Source organism: Rhododendron vialii, chromosome 9a (genome assembly GCF_030253575.1).
Source record: "Rhododendron vialii isolate Sample 1 chromosome 9a, ASM3025357v1".
In the NCBI taxonomy this organism is placed as follows: Eukaryota; Viridiplantae; Streptophyta; class Magnoliopsida; order Ericales; family Ericaceae; genus Rhododendron; species Rhododendron vialii.
The window spans coordinates 7,616,534-7,640,240 of record NC_080565.1 but is presented as its reverse complement, the minus strand read 5'-3'; the positions used below and the strand labels follow the sequence as shown (position 1 = coordinate 7,640,240).

At 38.0% G+C, this 23,707-nt stretch overlaps 1 protein-coding gene across 3 annotated transcripts; it reads right to left on the bottom strand.

The window, feature by feature from the left end:
• Nucleotides 1–947: 947 nt before the first annotated feature.
• On the bottom strand, nt 948–22,829 carry LOC131300333 (protein HOTHEAD-like). Of its 3 annotated transcripts, none has more exons than XM_058326107.1 (6): nt 22,487–22,829; nt 5,881–6,392; nt 5,287–5,416; nt 3,922–4,301; nt 1,648–2,213; nt 948–1,242 (listed from the first exon to the last, which is right to left on the bottom strand). In XM_058326107.1, the coding sequence occupies exons 1-6, from the start codon at nt 22,578–22,580 to the stop codon at nt 1,188–1,190; spliced, it is 1,737 nt and encodes a 578-aa protein (XP_058182090.1). In that variant the 5' UTR covers nt 22,581–22,829; the 3' UTR covers nt 948–1,187. The 3 variants fall into 3 exon arrangements, with proteins under 3 accessions (XP_058182090.1, XP_058182091.1, XP_058182089.1); XM_058326108.1 differs by lacking the exon at nt 22,487–22,829 and adding an exon at nt 10,489–10,753; XM_058326106.1 differs by lacking the exons at nt 948–1,242; nt 1,648–2,213; nt 3,922–4,301; nt 5,287–5,416; nt 5,881–6,392 and adding exons at nt 14,122–14,430; nt 14,833–15,398; nt 16,023–16,399; nt 17,433–17,562; nt 19,006–19,517 and having other exon boundaries at nt 22,487–22,796.
• Between the last annotated feature and the right edge of the window lie 878 nt (nt 22,830–23,707).

The following is a 23,707-nucleotide window of genomic DNA, read 5'->3' as shown; positions in this document are numbered from 1 at the left end:
TACTTAGGAGAGGACTATTTTAACCTCCTAGCCATATTTGGGGAGCTAGGCAGAAGGAAAATAGGCTCCTAGCTATAAGTAACTTATCTCATCAAGAGGCTCCATTTTCAATCCATAGTTTTCAGGATTATGGGCATCTCTTGAATAAAAAGGGCGATGATCGGATGAGTTATATAACTTATTTTTCTATCTTTATTTCAATTTTTTTTGCATTTATTTATTTTGCGTCAAACTTTTGTGATTTAAAGTTATGAAAAATGTTCGAGAAAAGGGTATGAACTATGGGCAGAGGGAGAGCTCTCCGACTCGAGCACAAAATAATTGTTGGGTGAAGGACAACATTTTTTTGCCTCCTGTCCCTTGTTTTGGAGCCTTTTCAGGGGTTTGACTTTCTTGGATGAGTAGGGGCCAATGGCCATCACTACTGAGAGGTCTATTTGCTTTCCTTTTTTTATTAGGAAGCCTGTGCCGCAACCGCAAAACGAAATGTGCCCATGCTGTTCCCAGGATGTTAGCCCCATCCGGACCATCTATGTTCGGTAATGAATGGTTCAAATATTATTCCGGCCGAACAGATCTTAGCCGAGGTAAAATATAAGTACGGTTCGAATGGGACCAACACCCATGCTATTCCCTGAGGGATAATAAGGTCCTCGGGTTCGCCGCATACGTTGAACAAGCACATTGAACAACCAATTCGGTAGCAAACATTGTAAGTGTGATGTGGGGCATTTTTGAATTTGAAAAATTCAAAATCAATGACAAAATTCGGCAATCTCAACAATTCAAATGCTTTCTTCATTTTATATTAGTGAAATTTAATTTGGGATGTAGGGCATTTTGATCAGACATGGAAACCAACAACTACGTATGTCAAATGAAATTGGCAATGTAAACCTTTATAAAATTCAATTATTTATACTACACCGCTAGTACTTAGTACGTACTTTGAACAACACAATTACCTTTATAAAATTCAATTATTCATACTACACCACTAGTACTTAGTACATACTTTGAACAACACAATTAACCCAACAAACATTCCCGATTCAATTTAGCAAATCTACCGATAAAATCATGTCATCAACACAATACAGAGCCAACTTTTGATAAATATCTATCGAAAACATTGCGACGGACAAATAACTGAATGCTATGCCTTCGCGACTCGTTCATTGGAACTATCACTTTGTTTCTTCACTTGCAAGTCTCTCGCTTAGTATCTGGACTCCCATGTACCTGCACCATTGCAAAAGATTCCATTTATTTACACCTAAGAAATCGCAAATATAGATCATGTTAGGAAATTACTAATAAAACAATTAGTACGCCCGTTAGACCTAGAAAAAGTTGATCAAAAAACACAGTTATAGAATTTCATCACCAACACCAATCTTCCGTAATTTTATTTTATTTTTTTGCTCGGCAATCTTCTGTAATTTTGTGTGTTGTAAAATAAAAACATACATCATCTTCGTAATGGATTTCTTTCTGGCTAAATAGTTTTAATTTGAGATTTAGTTTGCATCTATTTGGTTTTTTTTTGTCCCTAAAGAAGATTCTTCTCCGAAATAATCTATCTATACAGAAAAGTTGTAAGCTATGTGACCAAATGAGTTTTCTAAATGATAGTAGTACTATTACCTTCCAAGCATCATGACAGTAGCCTGAGGATTAGTTCCAGGAGAATAATTAAAAGTCGAGCCATCGATCACCCTCAAACCATCAACACCAAGAACCTTGTAATCGCGATCCACCACTCTCCCCACCTGGCACCCTCCATGGTAATGCCATATCGTCATAACGGTGTCCTTGCAAAATTGCTCCAACGAGAGGGAAGCATTGACATGTTTCGGCAACAGGTTCACCGGATGATTGTAGGTGAGGTTGAGGAGCGTTTGGAGCGACACATCATCGTATCTGAATTTCGAAAAGGCATCGGACTCTATTATGCTTTCGATGGTTCTGATCCCCTCGATGCATCTCTGCAAGTCTTCAGGCTCTTGGAAGTAGTTGAATGTAACCGAGGGGTTGTCTTTGGGATTTCGGGTGAGGAGTTCTAAGTGGCCGGTGGATACGGGTCCCATGACTTTTTCAAGTATGAATCCGCCTCTAAAGGCTACTTGATCAAGAGTGCTCATGGTTTCAATCGCTTTGTTGATGGCCTCCTGTGTTCTCTGCTTGGGTGGTACCGTGGCTAGTTGGCCAATCTGCAAAAAAAACAACATTTTTCACTATTAAAGGAACCCTTTTTGCACTTTTGTAAGCAAAGAAAGAGAAGGGACGCTGTTGAAAAATGTATGCATTATAATTTGTTGGAAAATTATATGTATTGCAATTATATATTTATTTTGATGATTGTTGGAAAATCAGATTAATTATGTTGATGATGTTTTTATATTTATCGTCAAGTCATTTTCGGAAAATTTTCTCAACCTTGTAAAATTGCTTAAAGGCTCTTGGATTCGAAGTTTAATATCTACAAAGACTTAGTAAGCTCAATACATTTTTTAACGGAATTATTCAGATGAATTTTTTAGCTACAGGTTGACGAACCGGCTGACAGGCCGAATGTCTGAACAGAAGAGGTTGTCAACCGAAGTTCACCAGATGGCAGACCAGTTGAGAGAGCGGACAACCACCCGGTCGATCAGTAGTACATTTATGCAGTTCCAACGGCTATATTTTTCTCTGATAAACTCTCTAACGGCTCCAATATTTTATTAACGGCTAGTAGGTGGATGGATAACTATATAAGGAATGAAGAATACATTGAAGAGTACCAAGACAAACACAATCAATCTATATCATTCCAAGAGCAAATTCTTCAAAGATCAAACTTACAAATCTCCTTGTTCTTCCTCTTTCATATTTTTCTTGAGAGAAAATTTGTACAAGTAATGAGCAATAACTTTCATACTTTCTCCACATACTTGTAATTCCTAAGTGAATGTTTGAGTCTAACACTTGAAAACTTAGAAGACCAAATTCTTGTTAAATTTTGGTGTTATTGTTTTCAAGAGGTTTTCAGAGAAAACTCTTGCGGTTGCGCTAACTCCTCGGAAGAGCTAGAGGTGTAAGGTCGTTGTAAGCACCCGCAAGTCTTACGACTTGTAATTTTTTTGAAGATTAGGGGAACCTTCAAGTAGTTGCTTGAGGAGAAGTGGACTAAGCCGGACCGTGGACAAATCCGGACCGAACCACTATAATTGGGTTCTATCTCTCTAATTTTCTTTTATTTGCTCATATTATTTTGACTAAATTGTTAGAGATAATTTTTATTGATAATTTTAATTAGCAATCCAATTCACCCCCTCTAGGTTGTCTTTTTGGGTAACAGCCTCAAATCCTACTCCTTGATATCAAAACTAATCCTTAAATTGCACATGTTTGGCCCATCATATAATGTAATTGATTTCATGTATTTTGTCACATTAAATGGTACAAATGCACAATTATGGTCATCATATCATTACTCTTCCACAAAATATTTGCCCTAACTTGACAATCAATGGTATGAAACATCATTCATCCCATTACAATATACATAATTCTCATTTGGGTGTGGGTGCTAAAATTATATTTGATCCATGCATGAACTTTGATATGTTCGTGGATTTTTCTATGTCAGATATAGAACGTGCATTTTTACAACATTTTACGCATTAATAGTGATGTTTTGTAGTTATTCCACATAAGCTTAAATACCCATCATCTTAGGTCGTGATTTCAATCAATCACATTGAGTGAGTTTTTAGTGAAATTCTTCTTGTAAAATATTCTCCCTATGTTTTAGACATTTGGGCAACTAGGGCTTTTCATTTTGCCTCTTGTTAATTAAAAAATATGACCAAACTTATGCTATTGGTAGAACACAAGCATTGGGCCAGTACACTAATATTGGGCCTAAGAGAGTACCTTAGGAGAGAACATCCCGAAGTCTCTAGTACCGGAGAAGTCTGCACCGCTAGAGGCCTCGATGTAGCCTCCAAAGCTCGTGATGCCGACGACTTGGATGAGAGAGACCTCCACCGGGACCGGAGACGGTATGTAGATGGCGTTCATCGGGTTGTCGGACATGCCCTGACCAACCAAGGGCAGGTCCAACACCAGGGTAATGTTATGGGCCTTCAGGTGGCTAGCAGGGCCTAACCCACTCAACATAAGAAGCTGTGGGCTGCCCAGGGCTCCAGCGGATATGATGACTTCGTTTTTGTGTCCATTACTTAAGTAGGCTCTGTGCATAATCCCTGAAGCATCTCGAAAGATCACTCCGTGCGCCAGTGGCCTTGATCTTTCTGCATAGGCAACTTACAGTCATTAACAGAAAATAGTATATCAACAAGAGCAGTTAGTCAAGTATTACGAGATTAGCCGATTAGGGTTGTCTCCAGTAATTAGGAGAAGCTTTTGGGTGCCGAGTATGTACCACGTGGCGGTACTCGTCAATGATCCGGACCTTCCAAACGAGTTTTTGGATGGCGAGATTTATTTGTTTCAAAAGCACAGATGACAGATGAAAATGCCACGACCTTCTTTTGTTGCGGCCACAAAAAGCTATCCTTCTACCCCCTCGCCTCCACACCCACAACCACTTCTATTTCCTAAACTAACCTACATAACCACTACAATGCTAAGAGTACGACAGCACGGGTTGTTGTTTGTCGGCGGGTGCTGGTTGATTTGCAGTCTCGACGGGGCCTTGGGTGGTGGCGTTTTGCTGCCTCAGAGGTGGTGGCGGCAGCGGCTAGGCTTACAAGAGGTGGTGGTGGTAGTGGGGTGTAGTTAGGGTTAGGTTTTGGGATGGGCTTGATCCTTTTGGGCCTTGTCCTTATAGGTGTTTGGGCTTTTACTCTTTTAGGTGTTTTGGGTTTGGGCCATTGGCTGTTTAAGGTTGGATTCCCCAACATAATGCACTCTTATTTTATCAAGTTTCTTGATAAAACTTTTTTTGCCTGTCAAAAAACACTTTAAGAGTACAACCATTGCAAATTGTGGGAGTTCTGGTTGAAATCATGGTGTTAAGGAAGTTTTTTTTTGTAAAAATATTTCATCAAGATATCTGAGATTTATTATTTGCCTTGTTAGGAAAATTAGGAAAAAAAGTATAACCCTCTTTTATTTAAACAGTTTATGCACCTCATTTGCCATCCAACTCCCTTTTACAAAGATATATTCTGACGTGCTTCTTTCTTGGAGAGCCACAGCACTCCTCCTCAGAGGTAGAACTCAAGGCATCATTAGTGATATTAAAAAAAAATCAAAATCAAAACATTAACATACCTTTAATTCTAAACAAGACTTTATGAACAGTCGCGTGCAGGAGGACAGTAAGTCCACTGGGCCTCGCATACCGTAACAAATCAGCCGCGGTGTGCCTCCTCCCCTCACGGTCAAATATGGTCCCACCAACCTTTTTTTTTTAACAGCGAAAAAAGAATTTATTAATCTACGGTGAGTTAAAAATATTAAAAGGAAATAAGACTGAGCCGGTCCTAATTTTTCCCGGGCTTAAGTGAAAGTTAAAAATGAAATCTTTGTGTTGGACTTCTATGCATAAAGGATAAAAAAGTAGGAGGAATCTCCGAAATTCAAAAATTTCTTGAGGCCTATAACGTTCGTAATATTTAGCTCAAAAATTTATGAAGGTCTAAAAAGACCGCAACATAAGTTTTAACTTGTGGCCGGTTCTGAAACAAGAGCACGCATTGCAACGATTAGAAAAACAAAAATGCTAGAGGCACATCACCCCAATCACGCCCCTCTCACATACAGACGGATCCCACTGAAATAGGACCCGCTTGTATGAAAGAGAGTGTGGTTGAGGTGTGGTTGGAGTGATGTGCCCCTGGCACTGCTCATGTCCCATGCACCAACCTTGGTCCCCGGCAAATGATCATAGGTGAACCCATTGTCTGGCACCACCCCTGCTTCCACCAGCCCCTCCCTCACCGCCGACTGCCACCCCAGCATCGGCGGCTGAAACGCCACGACCCTCTCCACCCACTCGTACGACTGGTTTGCCAGCCGGCCGTCCCACCCCGCCCCCGCCACGTAGCTCGTGGCGGCGCGGGAGTAGAACCCGGCGTTCAAGCAGCTCCCGCCACCGAGCACGCGGCCGCGGGCGCTTATGACGCCGTCCTCGGATATGAAGCGCTGCGAAGGAGAGGTGGGGGAGAGGTCGGAGAGCGCTTGGCCGAACGCAGATAAGTAGGTTATGTTGTCGTTGCCGTAGGGGGAGCCGCCGCGTTCGAGGAGGAGGACGTTGGCGTTTTGAGAGAGCGTGGCGGCTAGTGGGCAGCCGGAGGTTCCGCCCCCGACGATGATGTAGTCGTAGTATGAGGTGGCTGGAGCTGAGGTTGCGTTGCGCATGAAGGTGTAGTTTGGATCTGCAGGGAAAGAGAAAGAATGATTAGTTGAAGTATATCACTGGTACACAAATCATGGAGCTCATGTATATTCGAGAGGCTTTTTATTTTTTCAGTAAACCAGTAGCAATTTTGTAAATTAACAACAGTATCAGGCTCCGTGCGTGGTAACGGTAACGGTAACGGTAACGGTGTAAGAGTAATGGCCTAATGGGGATATCGATTGATACGTAACGAGAGAATCGGGAGTATCTGTTGTGAATTCTCTAAAACTCATTAGCGATCTCATTAACACTCACTGAGCCAAGTACATGTGTTTGGACAATTTTATAGTATAATTTTGAGTTTACTTTTATTAATGTTGCGACCTTTTGAAAACATGTTGAGTTTGATGAGAGATTAATGGTCAAAGAAAATACTATTTATTAATTAATGGATAAAGATCCCAATGTTTTCCTTTATGTATTTCACTCAATATAAAAATTTAAGAGAAAGTTAAAAAGTAGTAGTTAAATTATATTAGAAACTAGTGTAAAAACAAGAAATGATCTGTAAAATCAAGTGTTTTGCGGGACAACTTTTGAAGAAAAATTAACGGTTAGTTTAAATTTCCTAATGCATGACCCGTCTCGATTGATTTGCTTATGAAATATAGTACTTCCTCCGTCCCAAATTCTTTGTCCGGTCCGCAAAACAGAGTGTTAAAAATAATACTCCCTCCGTCCCTTTTTTTGTGTCCAGTATTCCATTTTGGGCTGTCCCTTAATAAGTGTCCATTTTGTAAAGTTAGGGGGGTAAAAGTTGGTGTATTGTCTATTTTGTCCTTAAAAGTAGATTTTATTTTGAAAAGTTAGTGAGTAAAAGTGTAATGATGATGGGTAAGTAGGGAAATTGGAGGAAAAAGTTGATGTGAAAGGTGTAATGATGATGTCTTTTTAATAAGTTGGAGTTACGAAGCAGGACACTTAAAAAGGGACGGAGGGAGTATAATTTTTGTAAGAAAAAATAAAAAGTTTTTCAACAACTTACTAGATATCAATGAGTATTTTTAATTTGTAAAAAAAGTTTGAATTTTTTCTTGCAAAAATTGCAATATTTTTAACACTATGTTTGCAGACCGGACAAAAAATTTGAGACGGATGGAGTACTATGAAGCGGAAACCGATTGATGCAATTCCAAATCGGAGATGCGAGAAACTCGTTGGATACGGCCTCAACGACAGCTTTTACATCCTTAAGCAATAGCGCTCGCATCTTGAATGTCGTGTTTGGATACCAATATAATTTGATGGGCATATATATACAACTCATGTAGTTGGTGCATACGCATTTATATGAATTCGAAATAATCCGTCAGTTGATGAAAAATGTGATTAATGCAAAAAATGGCTATGTGTAAGAACTTTCTAACAGCAATTAATCGTTAAAAATATGAAAAATTGCACGCACGTATCACGATATAGTAGTTGGGTATATTACCCATAACAAAAATGAACGGATTTGTAACTCAGCGGTTATCTCCTGGTTCTCCCAGAAGGGAGACCAGGACCAGGTTTAGAGTATCGGCAAAGGCGTTTGGAGTTCAGGGCTATAGAAAATTTCTAGACCCCTATGGATGAATTCATTAACGGGGCTAATCCCACAATGTAAGAGTATCCGCATCAGCCTCACCAAATTTTGGACCAAATTAATTCTAAAAATCACTTTTATATTTTAGCTAGTCACTTTTTCAAAATTACACAAAATCAGGCTCTTTATTTCACTCTCTACTCAATTAAATATTTAAACCCACCCAATAAATATTTAAGTCTCACTCTCTTCCCCCTCCGGTTTTAGACTCCCAGAAACCAAAACTACTTCCTCGCCTGTGGCTTTCAAAAAGCGACCTTCTCTCGTCTCTCTCTAGACCTTCATCCAACCTGTTGGATCCATCTCTTCCCCTTTCAGTTTGATTTCAAGTGGCCATTGAAGAGCTCTCTCTCTCTCTCTCTCTCTCTCTCTCTCTCTCTCTCTCTCTCTCTCTCTCTCATCAGGCGCGTATATACAAATCAGGCTACACCAGAAATTCTAATTAAATACTCCGTAAGTAGTAGTGAGTGAACACTAACCAGGCACGAGTAACTGTATCAATTTTAAAAAAAATTCAAAGTAATGAGGGAGGAAGAGAGCCTGATAAAGGGGTGTTTTGTGGTGTTTTTCCTGGTTTTGCTCGTTAGTTTAGTTTAAAGAGACAAATAGCGAGCCTAGTGTGGATGCTCTAAACAATATTGACAAATATATATTGACCTTAATTATTTTAAGGTCCTACTTTAGTCGTGACACCTACTTTAAAGTAGAATATTCTGAAACAAATATGAACAGAAATATAGGTGACAACCGACATGAATTTAATGGAAATGGACACAATTCTACCAAACTTTTGTAGCTTTAAAAGAAATCATCACAAACAAACGACTTTGACAACAAATGTACTTTAAAAAAAAATACTGTATGTACATATGATGAATTCGATTCAGTGTGGTCGAACCCATTTTTTATATATAACCGTCTTCACAAGGATAAGTGCATTCGATTCCTTGGTGGTCAATATATATGATTTTTGACACATCTACTGTTCTCTATGAATCCTACAGCATGAACAGTCCCGATCATTAGCATGATCCTCGATTGTGTTCGAAAATCCCAATGGTGCGGTGGGCCCGGGAGTTTGGTTTATAATGTGAAACAGCGCTGATGTAGTAAAAGAAATTACTAATAATTGGAGTGAGTTGTTGTAAGTTGGAGGGGTGGGTTAGGTGGCATTATTAATTAGAGCAGTCATGATCTTCACAGTCACCAATTTTACTCCTCAGACTTTTATATATGCTGACCCTACTCAAAAACTATACCTAGACTTGTATTAGATCAAAGGAGAAATTAATTTGAGTAATAAAAAGTTAAAAAACACAGCATTCAAACAAAGTTAATTAGGCATATATAGAAGATTTAAAGGACTTGTAAACTTCGGGGGGAAAACTACTTTTTCGGCATCATGTCAATTAAAAGATTAGGTCTCGGATGGACATGCCTTTCTCTTTGCTTCCTTTGGTCTTTGTAATCTCTCAAAGATTAATAAAAAAAATTTGATGTTCAAAAAAAAAGGAGGGAAAACTATTTTTTCTTACTAGATCCTAATTTCTAAGCACAAACACGACATTTTTTTCTTGGTCTACTTCATGAATAATGGCGGCTATTTGGTTACTGGAGTCGATATTGAGGTTCGTAATATATCATCGTTCAATCTTGTGCTTATCTGGTGATTAATTAATAGGAAAACCTTTTTGCTAATGCATATTGTGCATATATAACATGTATTTATGAATAGGATGCCAGGAAAAAATGAATTTATGGTCCTTATTTTTATGATTTTTATAATTCGATTAAATAACATTGTTCCTTAAGTTTGAAAAATTAACCAAAAGAACATTGTCCTAATACATGGATATCTAATCAGTAGTGGCTTATAATTACGAACAATAACTTTTATGATACTTTGAAAAAAGAGAACTGTCATCGAGTAAATAAATTAAACAAGGCTTTCAATTTCCAAGTTAGACTAAGTGGATATCAATTTTTAAAAATTTAAGGATTCAATAGGTTTAATTGATAGATTAAGGATATTGAATTAGACCAAAATGAATATTGAGGGGACAAAAGTGAAATTTAGCCACTGAAAAAAAAAAACCAACGATTCTTTCTTTCCACTGTTCTTTTGAGTAGTAAGAATAAGACTTGGCAGAAGTGGCCAAAATGCTACTATAATTTGTTACAACAACGACTACCGGTCTAACTTTTCCGATCACAATATTTTCTTTTTTGAAAGATACTATTTGAAAAACGACGAGTTGTCAAGTGCAACAAGAATTCTTAGGTCAAGAAGCAAATACAGTGTTATAAATAGTTTTGTTTGTGACAAAATACTAGCTTACATTTTAGAATACGCACATCCTATTTTTCCCGCATAATATCAGACCTCTTGTACGTGTATCGTATCTGCCTAATGAAATTAACAGTAGCCCGTAATAATAATAAAGAAAAAAACCGAACGAGATTTACGAGAGATAATCATGGAGTATACCTTGTTGAGCAGAACAGAAGCTACATTGCAGCACGAGAAATCCAGCAATGGCAGCGCCAAGAACTGATTTTGCCCACCACCCAAAACCCATCATGCTTTCCAAATTTATGTGCCTAGTTGCTCTATTTCTGCTTATATATATATGTAGATGTTAATGTGTTCCCCAAAAGGCCAGTGAGCAAGTTTATATAAGCAGGGAGACTACCCATCATGGCGGCAACAACTTTTGACAACAGAAAGATTTCATCCTCGCTTTAGAGCATCCACGTTAGAGTAGCATTAGAGCATCCACGTTACAGTAGCTTTAGAGCATCCACGTTAGAGTAGTTAAACTATCATGTATTTCATTTTAACGAGCAAAATGGAAGAAACACCCTCTCATCAACCTCTTTACTAGTAGGGACCACTTGCCAAAGTTTTAATTTTGCAACAGTTCCTCTTTATTTTAAGAGAGGCACTGTTCATCCATTAAAAGTTTTTATATTAATTTACATTGTCTCACTCACTCCTTTTATTTGTTTCCAATCCCGCACTATTCATCCGTGGGGACAATTTTATTAATATTCAATTGAGTAGAAAGTGAAAGTAAAGAGTTTGATATAAAAAAACATTTAAAAAATAAATAGTTAAAGTAATAAAATAAATTTTTAAAATATAATTTGGTCCAAAATTTATAAAGGCCGATGCGGATGCACTTATGGGAAACTACCCAGCTGGAGCCAAGATTCTAGAAAATGCAAAAGAGGGGATGAAACGTACGGTACTTTACATGTCAGTTGTGGGACGGCGTAGTTATTAGGAGTAAAGTGGCTTGAGGCCCACCGGCCACACAACGCGTGATGGGAGGGCTGCCAACAAAGTCGGGTTTTGTTTTGTTTTGTTTGAGCGCTTGTCTTTTCAAGCCGATCCGCTGAGTTTTTGGAATGTTAAGCTCGATCAATTTGTTTACTGAACGAGTTTAAAATTTTAATTTGGGCTCGACTTGATTACTAAATGAGTCAAATCAAGCCCTAGCCTCAAGCTACTCGCGAGTTGATTCGTTAGCGTGGCGGTGCCCAACATCGTTATCAGGAGCGGCGTCAGGATTTTGGTTCAATGGTCACAAGAAATTATAGAATTTTTTTGGTTTGCCAAACTCTATATAACTTCCACATAGGGCCGACAATATTTAAAAAATAATACTCTCTCTGTACCAATTTGTTTATTTATTACGGAAATTCTCTCACTTTATTGACTCAAAGTGTTTGGGTTGAAAAATGTTCATATTTTAAAAATACACTTTAGAAATACAATAATTTTAATTAGTTGTGTAAAATATAATTTTACAATAACTTTAAAGGAGTATAATTGAAACTTTGCCCTTTTGATGGTTTCTATTTATGAAAAATTGCAAACAATTAGGGATAGTCCAAAAAAGAAATTTGAGCAAACAAAATGGGACAGAAAAAGTAGCATTATTATAAGTAAAAAGTACAAAAAATTTAGTACATTTTTTAAGCCGAGAGAGTTCAATCGAACCCCATCAATCTATAATGAAGCCGCCCTTAACCCGCCACGGCCCCACCGACTTTGCAGGAGTGTGGCCTAAACCTATTTTGACCAAGTAATCCAAATAGAATTTTTTTTTGTCCATATTCAATTTTTTCCGTAAGCGGCTTATTTTCGTCTTTATTAAAGAAAATTGGGTTTCGGTCGTTATTTTTTTATTTTTTAGATTTTATTCATCATAACGAAACAATAATCTAAAAAAACCTACGCAAAACTAATAAATGCAAAAATAAAAATAAAAATCAATCAGCTCATCTGATCATCAAGATATGATTACAAACCGTTGTATGAGGAGTCTTCCTGAAAAGGATCTGATGTATTTTCATTAATCAGCTCATCTTAGAAGAAGTTGGTTTTCTAGTCCTGAATTTGATCATTTGGAGCCATGTGTACTTTTACTCGCTATTCTTTCCATTGAGATTGATATTGATTAAACATGATAACTAGTGTCTTCAGGGCATCCGCATCTCAATCGCTACCTCTCCTTCAAAGTTAGAATAAAGAGCAAAATTGAAGAAACTCTTCTGCATCAGCCTCACTCCCTCCCTCGCTACTTCCCAATTTATGTAACTTTGCTACAGAGCCTCCGTTCTTCCCGCGAGGCACTGTTCATCACATTAATCATTATTTTACTATTTAATTTGTACTATATTTACTATTCATCAAAGCATCCTCATCAGATTTGTTCTTCCCACGTTTCAGCTGCTCCTTCACCTGCTCCCATGCCCGCCTGATCTCCGACAACGGCTTTGAGCTCGGCCCTCTTCCGCATCCCCTGGCGCTCGAGATCTAACCCTTGATCGTGTTTCTTTGTCCGAGACGATCCCAAAGCACCTTTCCCGGTCGTCGGAAAATAGCTGGAGTAGCCGCACGCGTGGCTTGAGTTATGCACATGTCTGTTATGGAACTTTCTCGAGAGGGTCTTTTACTGCGAGAGAGAGCATTTTTCTTTCAAATGGATGTACATGTGTTTCCTTCTTTTGCCTGACGGAATAAAGAACATGACAAAAAAAATATACTGATAAAGAATGAAATAAACAAGAATAAAGAAACAACAATTTTAATGGGATAATTTTAATATAGAGAATTTGATGCAGTAAACATTTTAAAAGTGAATAGCTAAAATAATAAAGTAATTTTTTAAAATGTAATTTGATCTAAAATTTGAAGAGGCTGGTGTGGATGCTTTCATGGAGTTTTATTTTGCCAGCACTTGAGGTTTTATCAGATCATCTCTAGCAAGATAACTAGAAGTTCGTTACCGGAGGGGATAACAATTTTTGTGTGTGTTGTTCAAAATGACTTGGTCTTGTCAATATTTGGGGAGGTTATATCCTGAAAAGAAAGTGGGGAAACGGGTCGGGTCGGGTTTGGGTTTGACTTGATTCATATTTGATCCGACCTGTTTTAACCCGTTTACTATTTGACCTATATTTGATCCGTGACCCGTTTCAACCCTCCTGAACCTATCCATTTGTCTTCTCTAGCAGAGTGTATGGACTATGGGTAGAGGGAGAGCCCTCCAACTCAAGCACGAAATAAATGTTGGGTGAAGGACACCATTTTTTTGCCTCATGTCCCTTGTTTTGGGGCCTTTTTAGGGGGTTGACCTTCTTGGATGAGTAAGGGCCAATAGCCATCACTACTGAGAGGTCTATCTGCTTTCCTTTCTTTATTAGGAAGCTTGTGCCGCAACCGCAAACGAAATGCGCCCATGCTGTTCCTTGGATGTTAGCCCCATCCGAACCATCTATGTTTGATAATTCAAATATTATTCCAGCCGAACAGATCTTAGCCGAGATAAAATTTGAGTAGTTTATTACCAAGTATGAACAGTTCGAAAGGAGCCAACACCCATGCTATCCCCTAAGGGACAACAGGGTCCTCGGGTTCGCTGCATACGTTGAACAATCAATTCGGTAGCAAACATTGTAAGGGTGATGTGGGGCATTTTTGAATTTGAAAAAATTCAAAATCAATGACAAAATTCGGCAATCTCAACAATTCAAATCGCTTTCTTCATTTTATATTAGTGAAATTTAATTTGGGATGTGGGGCATTTTGATCAGATGTGGAAACCAGCAATTACGTATGTCAAATAAAATTGGCAATGTAAACCTTTATAAAATTCAATTATTCATACTACACCACTTGTACTAAGTACGTACTTTGAACAACACAATTAACCCAATAAGCATTCCCAATTCAATTTAGCAAATCTGCCGATAAAGTCATGTCATCAACACAGTACAGATCCAATTTTTGGTAAATATCTATCAAAGACATTGCGACGAACAAATAACTGAATGCTATGCATTCGTGACTCGTTCATTGAACTATTGCTTTGTTTCTTCACTCGCAAGTCTCTCGCTTAGTATCTGGACTCCCATGTACCTGCACCATTGCAAAAGATTCCATTTATTTACACCTAAGAAATCGCAAATATAGATCATGTTAGGAAATTACTAATAAAACAATTAGTACGCCCGTTAGACCTAGAAAAAGTTGATAAAAAACACAGTTATAGAATTTCATCACCAACACCAATCTTCCGTAATTTTTTTATTTTATTTTGCTCGGCAATCTTCCGTAATTTTGTGTGTTGTAAAATAAAAACATACATCATCTTCGTAATGGATTTCTTTCTGGCTAAATAGTTTTAATTTGAGATTTAGTTTGCATCTATTTGGTTTTTTTGTCCCTAAAGAAGATTCTTCTCCGAAATAATCTATCTATACGGAAAAGTTGTAAGCTATGTGACCAAATGAGTTTTCTAAATGATAGTAGTACTATTACCTTCCAAGCATCATGACAGTAGCCTGAGGATTAGTTCCCGGAGAGTAATTAAAAGTCGAGCCGTCGATCACCCTCAAAGCATCGACACCAAGAACCTTGTAATCGCGATCCACCACTCTCCCCACCTGGCATCCTCCATGGTAATGCCATATCGTCATAACGGTGTCCTTGCAAAATTGCTCCAACGAGAGGGAAGCATTGACATGTTTCGGCAACAGGTTCACCGGATAATTGTAAGTGATGTTGAGGAGCGTTTGGAGCGACATATCATCGTATTTGAATTTCGAAAAGGGATTGGACTCTATTATTCTTTCGATGGTTCTGATGCCCTCAACGCATCTTTGTAAATCTTCGGGCTCCTGAAAGTAGTTGAATGTAACTGAGGGATTGTCTTTGGGGTTTCGGGTGAGGAGTTCTAAGTGGCCCGTGGATATGGGTCCCATGACTTTTTCAAGTATGAATCCGCCTCTAAAGGCTGCTTGATCAAGAGTGCTCATGGTTTCAATCGCTTTGTTGATGGCCTCCTGTGTTCTCTGCTTGGGTGGTACTGTGGATAGTTGGCCAATCTGCAAAAAACACAACCTTTTTCATTATTAAAGGAACCCTTTTTGCACTTTTGTAAGCAAAGAAAGAGAATGGACACAAATCCTACTCCTTGATATCAAAACTAATCCTTAAATTGCACATGTTTGGCCCATCATATAATGTAATTGGTTTCATGTATTTTGTCACATTAAATGGTACAAATGCACAATTATGGTCATCATATCGTTACTCTTCAACAAAATATTTGCCCTAACTTGACAATCAATGGTATGGAACATCATTCATCCCATTACAATGTATATTCTCATTTGGGTGTGGGTGCTAAAATTGTATTTGATCCATGCATGAACTTCGGTATGTTCATGGATTTTTCTATGTCAGATATAGAACATGCATTTTTTAAACATTTTCACGTATAAATAGTGACGTTTTGTAGTTATTCCACATAAGGTTAAATATCCATCATTTTAAGTAGTGATTTCAGTGAAATTCTTCTTCTAAAATATTCTCCCTATGTTTTAGACATTTGGGCAACTAGGGCTTTTCGTCTTGCCTCTTGTTAATTAAAAAATTACCACCAAACTATGCTATTGGCAGAACACATGCATTGGGCCAGTACACTAATATTGGGCCTAAGAGAGTACCTTAGGAGAGAACATCCCATAGTCTCTAGGACCGAAGTTTTCGCCGCTACTGGCCTCGATGTAGCTTCCGAAGCTCGTGATGCCGACGACTTGGATGAGAGAGACCTCCACCGGGACCGGAGACGGTATGAAGACCGCGTTCATCGGGTTGTCGGACATGCCCTGACCAACCAAGGGCAGGTCCAACACCAGGGTAAGGTTATGGGCCTTGAGGTGGCTAGCAGGGCCCAACCCACTCAACATAAGAAGCTGTGGGCTGCCCAGTGCTCCAGCGGATATGATGACTTCGTTCTTGCGTCCGTTACTTAAGTAGGCTTTGTGCTTAACCCCTGAAGCGTCTCGGAAGGTCACTCCGTGCGCCAGTGGCCTTGATCTTCCTGCATGGGTAACTTACAGTCATTATTTTATAAGTATAAAAAGAAAATAGTATAATAGAAATCAACAAGAGCAGTTAGTCAAATATTACGAGATTAGGGTTGTCTCCAGTAATTGGGAGAAGCTTTTGGGTGCCGAGTATGTATCACATGACGGTACTCGTCATCGATTCAGATCGTCCAAAAGAGTTTTTGAATGGCGAGATTTATTAGTTACAAAAGCACCGATGATAGACGAAAATGCCACGATCCTCTTTTGTTGCGGCCACAATAAGTTATCCTTCTACCCCCTCGCCTCCACACCCACAACCACTTCTCTTTCCTAAACTAACCTACATAACCACTACAATGCTAAGAGTACGACGGCGTGGGCTGCTATTTGTCGGCGGGTGCTGGTTGATTTGCGGTCTCGACGGGGCCTTGGGTGATGGCGTTTTGCTGCCTCGAAGGTGGTGGTGGCGGCAGTGGCTAGGCTTACAGGAGGCGGTGGTGGTAGTGGGGTGTAGTTGGGGTTAGGTTTAGATTTTGCAATGGGCGTGATCTTTTTGGGCCTTGTCCTTATAAGTGTTTGGACTTTTGCTCTTTTAGGGGTTTTGGGTTTGGGCCATTGGTTGTTTAAGGTTGAATTCTCCGACATGATGTACTTGTATTTTATCAAGTTTCTTGATAAAACTTTTTTTGCCCGACAAAAAACACTTTAAGAGTACAACCATTGCAAATTGTGGGAGTTCTGTTTTAAATCATGGTGTTAAGGAAGTTGTTTTTTTTTATAAAATATTTCATCAAGATATCTGAGATTTATTATTTGCCTTGATAGGAAAATTAGGAAAAAAACTATAACCCTCTTTTATTTAAACAGTTTATGCACATCTGCCATCCGACTCCCTTTTACAAAGATATATTCTGATGTGCTTCTTCTTGGAGAGCCACAGTACTCGTCCTCAGAGGTAGAACTCAAGGCGTCATTAGTGATATTAAAAAAAATAAAAATCAAAACAATTAACATAGTATCTAAAATTGCAAACCATTGACATACCTTTAGTTCTAAACAAGACTTTATGAACAGTTGCGTGCAGGAGGACAGTAAGTCCACTGGGCCTCGCATACCGTAACAAATCAGCCGCGGTGTGCCTCCTCCCCTCACGGTCAAATATGGTCCCACCAACCTTTTTTTTTTGTTTAACAGCAAAAAAAAATTTATTAATCTTTAAACAGTGAGTTAGAAAAATTAAAAGGAAACAAGACAGAGTCGGTCTTAATTTCCAGGGGCTTAAAGCGAAAATTAAAAATAAAATTTTTGTGTTGTACTACTATAAAGGGTAAAATAGTATGAGGGATTCCTAAAATTTAAAAATTTCTGAAGGCCTAAAACATCCGCAACATTCACTACAAGAAAAATGAAAATTAGTGACGAAAAAGTGGCGATGAAATTTAATTTTGTCACTAAATGAGTATATTTGGCGACGAAAAAATAAATTCGTCACTATTTTGATAACTTTCGTGACGAAATAATTTCGTCACCAATTATGCCTGTTTAGCGACGAAAAAAATATTTTCGTCACTAAAGGTACTCATTTGGCGATAAAATACATTTTTCGTCGCCGAAAGCTTAAAAAAGGTGACAAAATTATTTTTTGTCGCCAAAGATAATCATTTGGTGACAAAAAATATATTTCGTCGCTAAATGTGAGCAATTTAGTAACGAAATATTTTTTTCGTCACCAAATGCTTAACTTTGGTGACGAAAAATAATTTCGTCACCATTTTAACGCTTTCAGCGACAAAACATATATTTCGTTGTCAAATGGGTACCTTTCGTGACGAAATTTATGAATTGCGCTTTGTCACTAAATGTATTTCGGACATAACTCTTTACTAAAATCTCCGATTGAGATAATTCAAATTGGGTTTGAACAATAACTCAATTGCCTACAACTTTCATGTTTATCAAAATTGCTAATTTTAATGTTTAAAGGTCCAAAATTACATTCGAAATATATTTTCATTTTAAACATATGTGTTATATATTAGATATTTCAAATATTTACTGAAAAGTGTGTGTAGTGTAGTTGGTTGGAGCTTGCGCGAAAAACTCAAGGGACTCGGGTTCGAAACCCAGCAGGAGCAAGAAAGATGGTTTTCTTTTCCCATATAAAAACATCTTTCGCAACGAAAAATTTCGTCACCGATTTCTTATATTAGTGACAAAAAATTTCGTCACCAATGTGACCCATTGGTGAAGAATTTTTTCGTCGTAAAAAAAGCACAATAAGTGAGGAAAAAAATTTCGTCACCAATTATTTACTTTTTGGTGACGAAATATTTCGTCATCAAAAGGCACTATAGGTGACGAAAAATAGATTTCGTCACCAGGTAGGAATCCTCGACAACCTTTAGTCGACAAATTTTTTTTCGTCACCTATATTATTTGTGACGAAAAACATGCAATTTGTGACGATTTTCATTCGTCACCCAATTGAATTTTTCTTGTAGTGATTTAGCTAAAAAATTTATGGAAGTTCAAAACGATCGCAACATAAGTTTTAGCTTATGACCGAATCTGAAACAAGAGCAACGATTAGAAAAAAGAGCATGTCCCATGCACCAACCTTGGTCCCCGGCAAATGATCATAGGTGAACCCATTGTCTGGCACCACCCCTGCTTGCACCAGCCCCTCCCTCACCGCCGACTGCCACCCCAGCATCGGCGGCTGAAACGCCACGACCCTCTCCACCCACTCGTACGACTGGTTTGCCAGCCGGCCGTCCCACCCCGCCCCCGCCACGTAGCTCGTGGCGGCGCGGGTGTAGAACCCGGCGTTCAAGCAGCTCCCGCCGCCGAGCACGCGGCCGCGGGCGCTTATGACGCCGTCCTCGGATATGAAGCGCTGCGAAGGAGAGGTGGGGGAGAGGTCGGAGAGCGCTTGGCCGAACGCGGATAAGTAGGTTATGTTGTCGTTGCCGTAGGGGGAGCCGCCGCGTTCGAGGAGGAGGACGTTGGCGTTTTGAGAGAGCGTGGCGGCTAGTGGGCAGCCGGAAGTTCCGCCGCCAACGATGATGTAGTCGTAGTATGAGGTGGCTGGAGCTGAGGTTGCGTTGCGCATGAAGGTGTAGTTCGGATCTGAAGGGAAAAGAGAAAGAATGATTAGTTGAAGTATATCACTGGTACACAAATCATGGAGCTCATGTATATTCGAGAGGCTTGTTATTTTTTATTTTCAGTAAAGCAGTAGCAATGTTGTAAATTAACAACAGTATCAGGCTCCGTGCACGGTAACGGTAACGGTAACGGTGTAACGAGAATCGAGAATAGCTGTGGTGTTGTGAATTTTCTAAAAAAACTCATTAGCGATCTCATTAACTCCCACTGAGCCAAGTACATGTGTGTTTGGACAATTTTATATAATTTTGAGTTTACTTTTTTTAATGTTGTGACCTTTTGAAAACATGTTGAGTTTGATGAGAGATTAAAATGGTCAAAGAAAATGTTTATTAATGGATAAAGATCCCAATGTTTTCCTTTACGTATTCACTTAGTATAAAAATTTAAGAGAAAGTTAAAAAGTAGTAGTTAAATTATAATAGAAACTAGTGTAAACAAGAAATCTGTAAAATTTTGTGTTTTTGCAGGACAAGTTTTGAAGACAAATTAACGGTTAGTTTAAATTTCCTAATGCATGAACCGTCTCGATCGATTTGCTTTTGAAATATAGTACTACGAAGAGGAAATCGGTTGATGCAATTCCGAATCAGAGATGCCAGAAACTTGTTGGATACGGCCTCAGTTTTTACATTCTTAAGCAATAGCGCTCACATCTTGAATGTCGCGTTTGGATACCAATATAATTTGATGGGCATATATATATACAACTCATGTAGTTGGTGCAGACGTATTTTATATGAATTCGAAATAATCCGTCAGGTGATGAAAAATGTGATTAATGCAAAAAATCGCTCTGTGTAAGAACTTTCTAACAGCAATTAATCGTTAAAAATATGAAAAATTGCACACTCATATCACCATATAGTAGTCGGGTATATTACCCGTAACAGAAACCAACGGGTTTGTAACTCAGCGGTTTTCTCCTGGTTCTCCCATAAAGGAGACCAGGGCCAAGGTTCAAGCCTTGACAAAGACGTTTGGGATTTAGAGCTGTAGAAAGTTTATGGACTCCTGTCGATTAATTCATTAATAGAGCTAACCCTACCAATGTAAACAATATTGACAAATATATATTGACCTTAATTATTTCAAGGTCTTACTTTAGTCATGACACCTACTTTAAAGTAGATTATGAAACAAATATGGTCAGAAATATAGGTGACAACCGAAATGAATTTAATGGAAATGGACACTATTCTACCGAACTTTTGTAGCTTTAAAAGAAAAAGAAAACATCAATCTCAAACAAACGACTTTGACTGCAAATGTACTTAAAAAAAAAATGTACATATGATGAATTCGATTCGGTGTGGTCGAGCCCATTTTTTATACCAGTTTTCACAAGGATAAATGCATTCGATTCCTTGGTGGTCAATATATATGATTTTTGACACATCTACTGTTCTCTATGAATCTTACGGCATGAACAGTCCCGATCATTAGCATGATCCTCGATTGTGTTCGAAAATCCCAATGGTGCGGTGGGCCCGGGAGTTTGGTTTATAATGTGAAACAGCGCTGATGTAGTAAAAGAAATTACTAATAATTGGAGTGAGTTGTTGGGGGTTGGGTTAGGTGGCATTATAATTAGAGCAGTCATGATCTTCACAGTCACCGATTTTACTCCTCAGATTTTTATGCTGACCCAATTTTAAAAAACTATACCTAGATTTCTATTAAATCAAAGGAGAAATTAATTCGAGTAATTAAAAGTTAAGAAACACCGCATCCAATTAAACAAAGTTAATTAGGCATACATAGAAGATTTGAAAGACTTGTAAACATATATTGTGGGGAAACTATTTTTTCTTACTAGATTTGAAGCACCAACACGGCATTTTTTCTCGATCTACTTCACGAATAACGGCAGTTATTTTGCTACAGGAATCGATATTGAGGTTCATTATACTATACCATCATTCGATCTAGTGCTGGTCTGGTGATTAATTAATAGGAACACTTTTTTGCTTATGTATTGTGCATATATAACATGTATATATGAATAGGATGCCAGGAAAGAATTAATTATTGTCCTTGTTTTTATGATTTGATTAATAACATTGTTCCTAAAACATGGATATCGAATTATTAGTTGGTTATAAATAAGAACAATGATTTTTATGATACTTTGAAAAAAAAAGAATTGATATCGATCGAGTAAATAGACAAGGCTTTTGATTTTCAAAGTTAGACTAAGTTGATAGGAGTATCAATTTTTAAAAATTTAAGGATTCAATATATAGGTTTAATTGATAGATTAAAGATATTGAATTAGACCAAAATTGAATATTGAGGGGATAAAAGTGAAATTTATCCACTTAAAAAAAAACCCACAATTCTTTCCTAGCTATGACTATTCTTTTGAGGAGTAAGAATAAGGCTTGGCAGATGTTGCAAAATACTATTCCTCTGTCCCTTTTAAGTGTTCCGTTTTGTAATTCTAATTTATTAAGAAAATATCATTATTATATCTTTCATATCAACTTTTACTTTCACTTTTTTTACTTATCCTATACGGAGACATCATCATTACATTTTTACTCACTAACTTTTCAAAATGGAATATATTTTTAAAGGCAAAATGGAAAATGTACAAAACTTTTACTCACTAACTTTACAAAATGGATATTTATTAAAGGACAGTCCAAAATGAAATACTGAACTTTAAAAAGGGGAAGGAGAGAGTATAATGTATTAACAACGACTACTTCTTAGGTCAAGAAGCAAAATACAGTGGCATAAATAGTTTTGTTCTTGTAACAAAATACCTGCTTTTACATTTTGAGAATATGCACAACATCCTATTTTTCCCGCGCAAACGTTACCTCAGGCCGCTTGCGAGTCGTATCTACCGAATGAACTAACAGTAGCTCGTAATAACAAAGAAAAAACCGAACGAGATCTACGAAAGATTATCAAGTTAGTACCTTGTTGAGCAGAACAGAGGCTACATTGCAGCAAGAGAAGTCCAGAAATGGCAGCACCAAGAACTGATTTTGCCCACCACCCAAAACCCATCATGCTTTTCAAAATTTACGTGCCTAGCTAATTGCTCTATCTCTGCTTATATATTTGGATGTTGATGTGTTTTCCACAAAAAAGAAAGTGAGCAAGCCCTGGTTTTATATAAGCGGGGAGCTAGACCGCCGATCACGACGGCAATAACTTTTGTCAACAGAAAGATTTCGTCCTCGCTTTATGGGGAACTACCCTGGAGCTACGGCCAAGATTCAAGAAAATGCACAAGATGTGATGGAATGTACGGGCACTTCACATGCACAAGATTAAGCGTCAATGAGTGGGCGTTGTCAGTTGTGGGACGGCGTAATTAGTAGGAGTAAAGAGGCTCGAGGCCCACCCGCCTCACACCATGTGGCGGTACAGCTGCAAACAAGACGAGTTTCATTTTGTTCCACTACTATAATAATCGTAAAAGATGACAATTTAAAAGTACCATTAAACGTGAAAGATGACAATTTAAACTGTCATCTATGGAGCTGTCATTAAAAATCTGAATTTTAAAATAACGGTTTGAAACTGTCATTAATATCTATGAAGATGACGTTTTATAAACGTAATTGAAAGTAAAAGATAATAGTTGTGAAATGTCATTAAATTGCTTGAAACTGTCATTATAGTGGGGTTCTTGTTGTATAGTAGAGTTCTTGTTGTATCCGATAGTAGAGTTCTTGTTGTATCGATTATAGTGGGGTATTGACCTAGGGTTCTGCTTTTGTTCTGAATTTGTAATCAAAGTCCAGGTTAATCGATATTTATTCCTAGGGTTCTACTTTTGCAGTATTATTTCAATTTCGCGCGCACATTCTTTTATAGTATTATATACTTGTAGTAGTATTTTCTTTTGCAGTATTATCAAGCCTTGCTTTTGATTTCACACACACAACCTATTTGATACATGTTTCTACAGGAGTCTCTATTTTTGTTTTTGCTGTGAATTTGTTCTCTGATTAATACTGATTCCTTTAGTTAAATGGAATATTCTTTGTCCTTAACTTTGTGATATGCTTTATTCATTAACATGTTTTTGGGTCGTCATGGCCCCAACGACTCGTAATCCTGGACGAGTCCATGTGCAACCTAATTCCTATCAGCCGCACTAAGGAACTATGGATGATGCAGCCATCGTT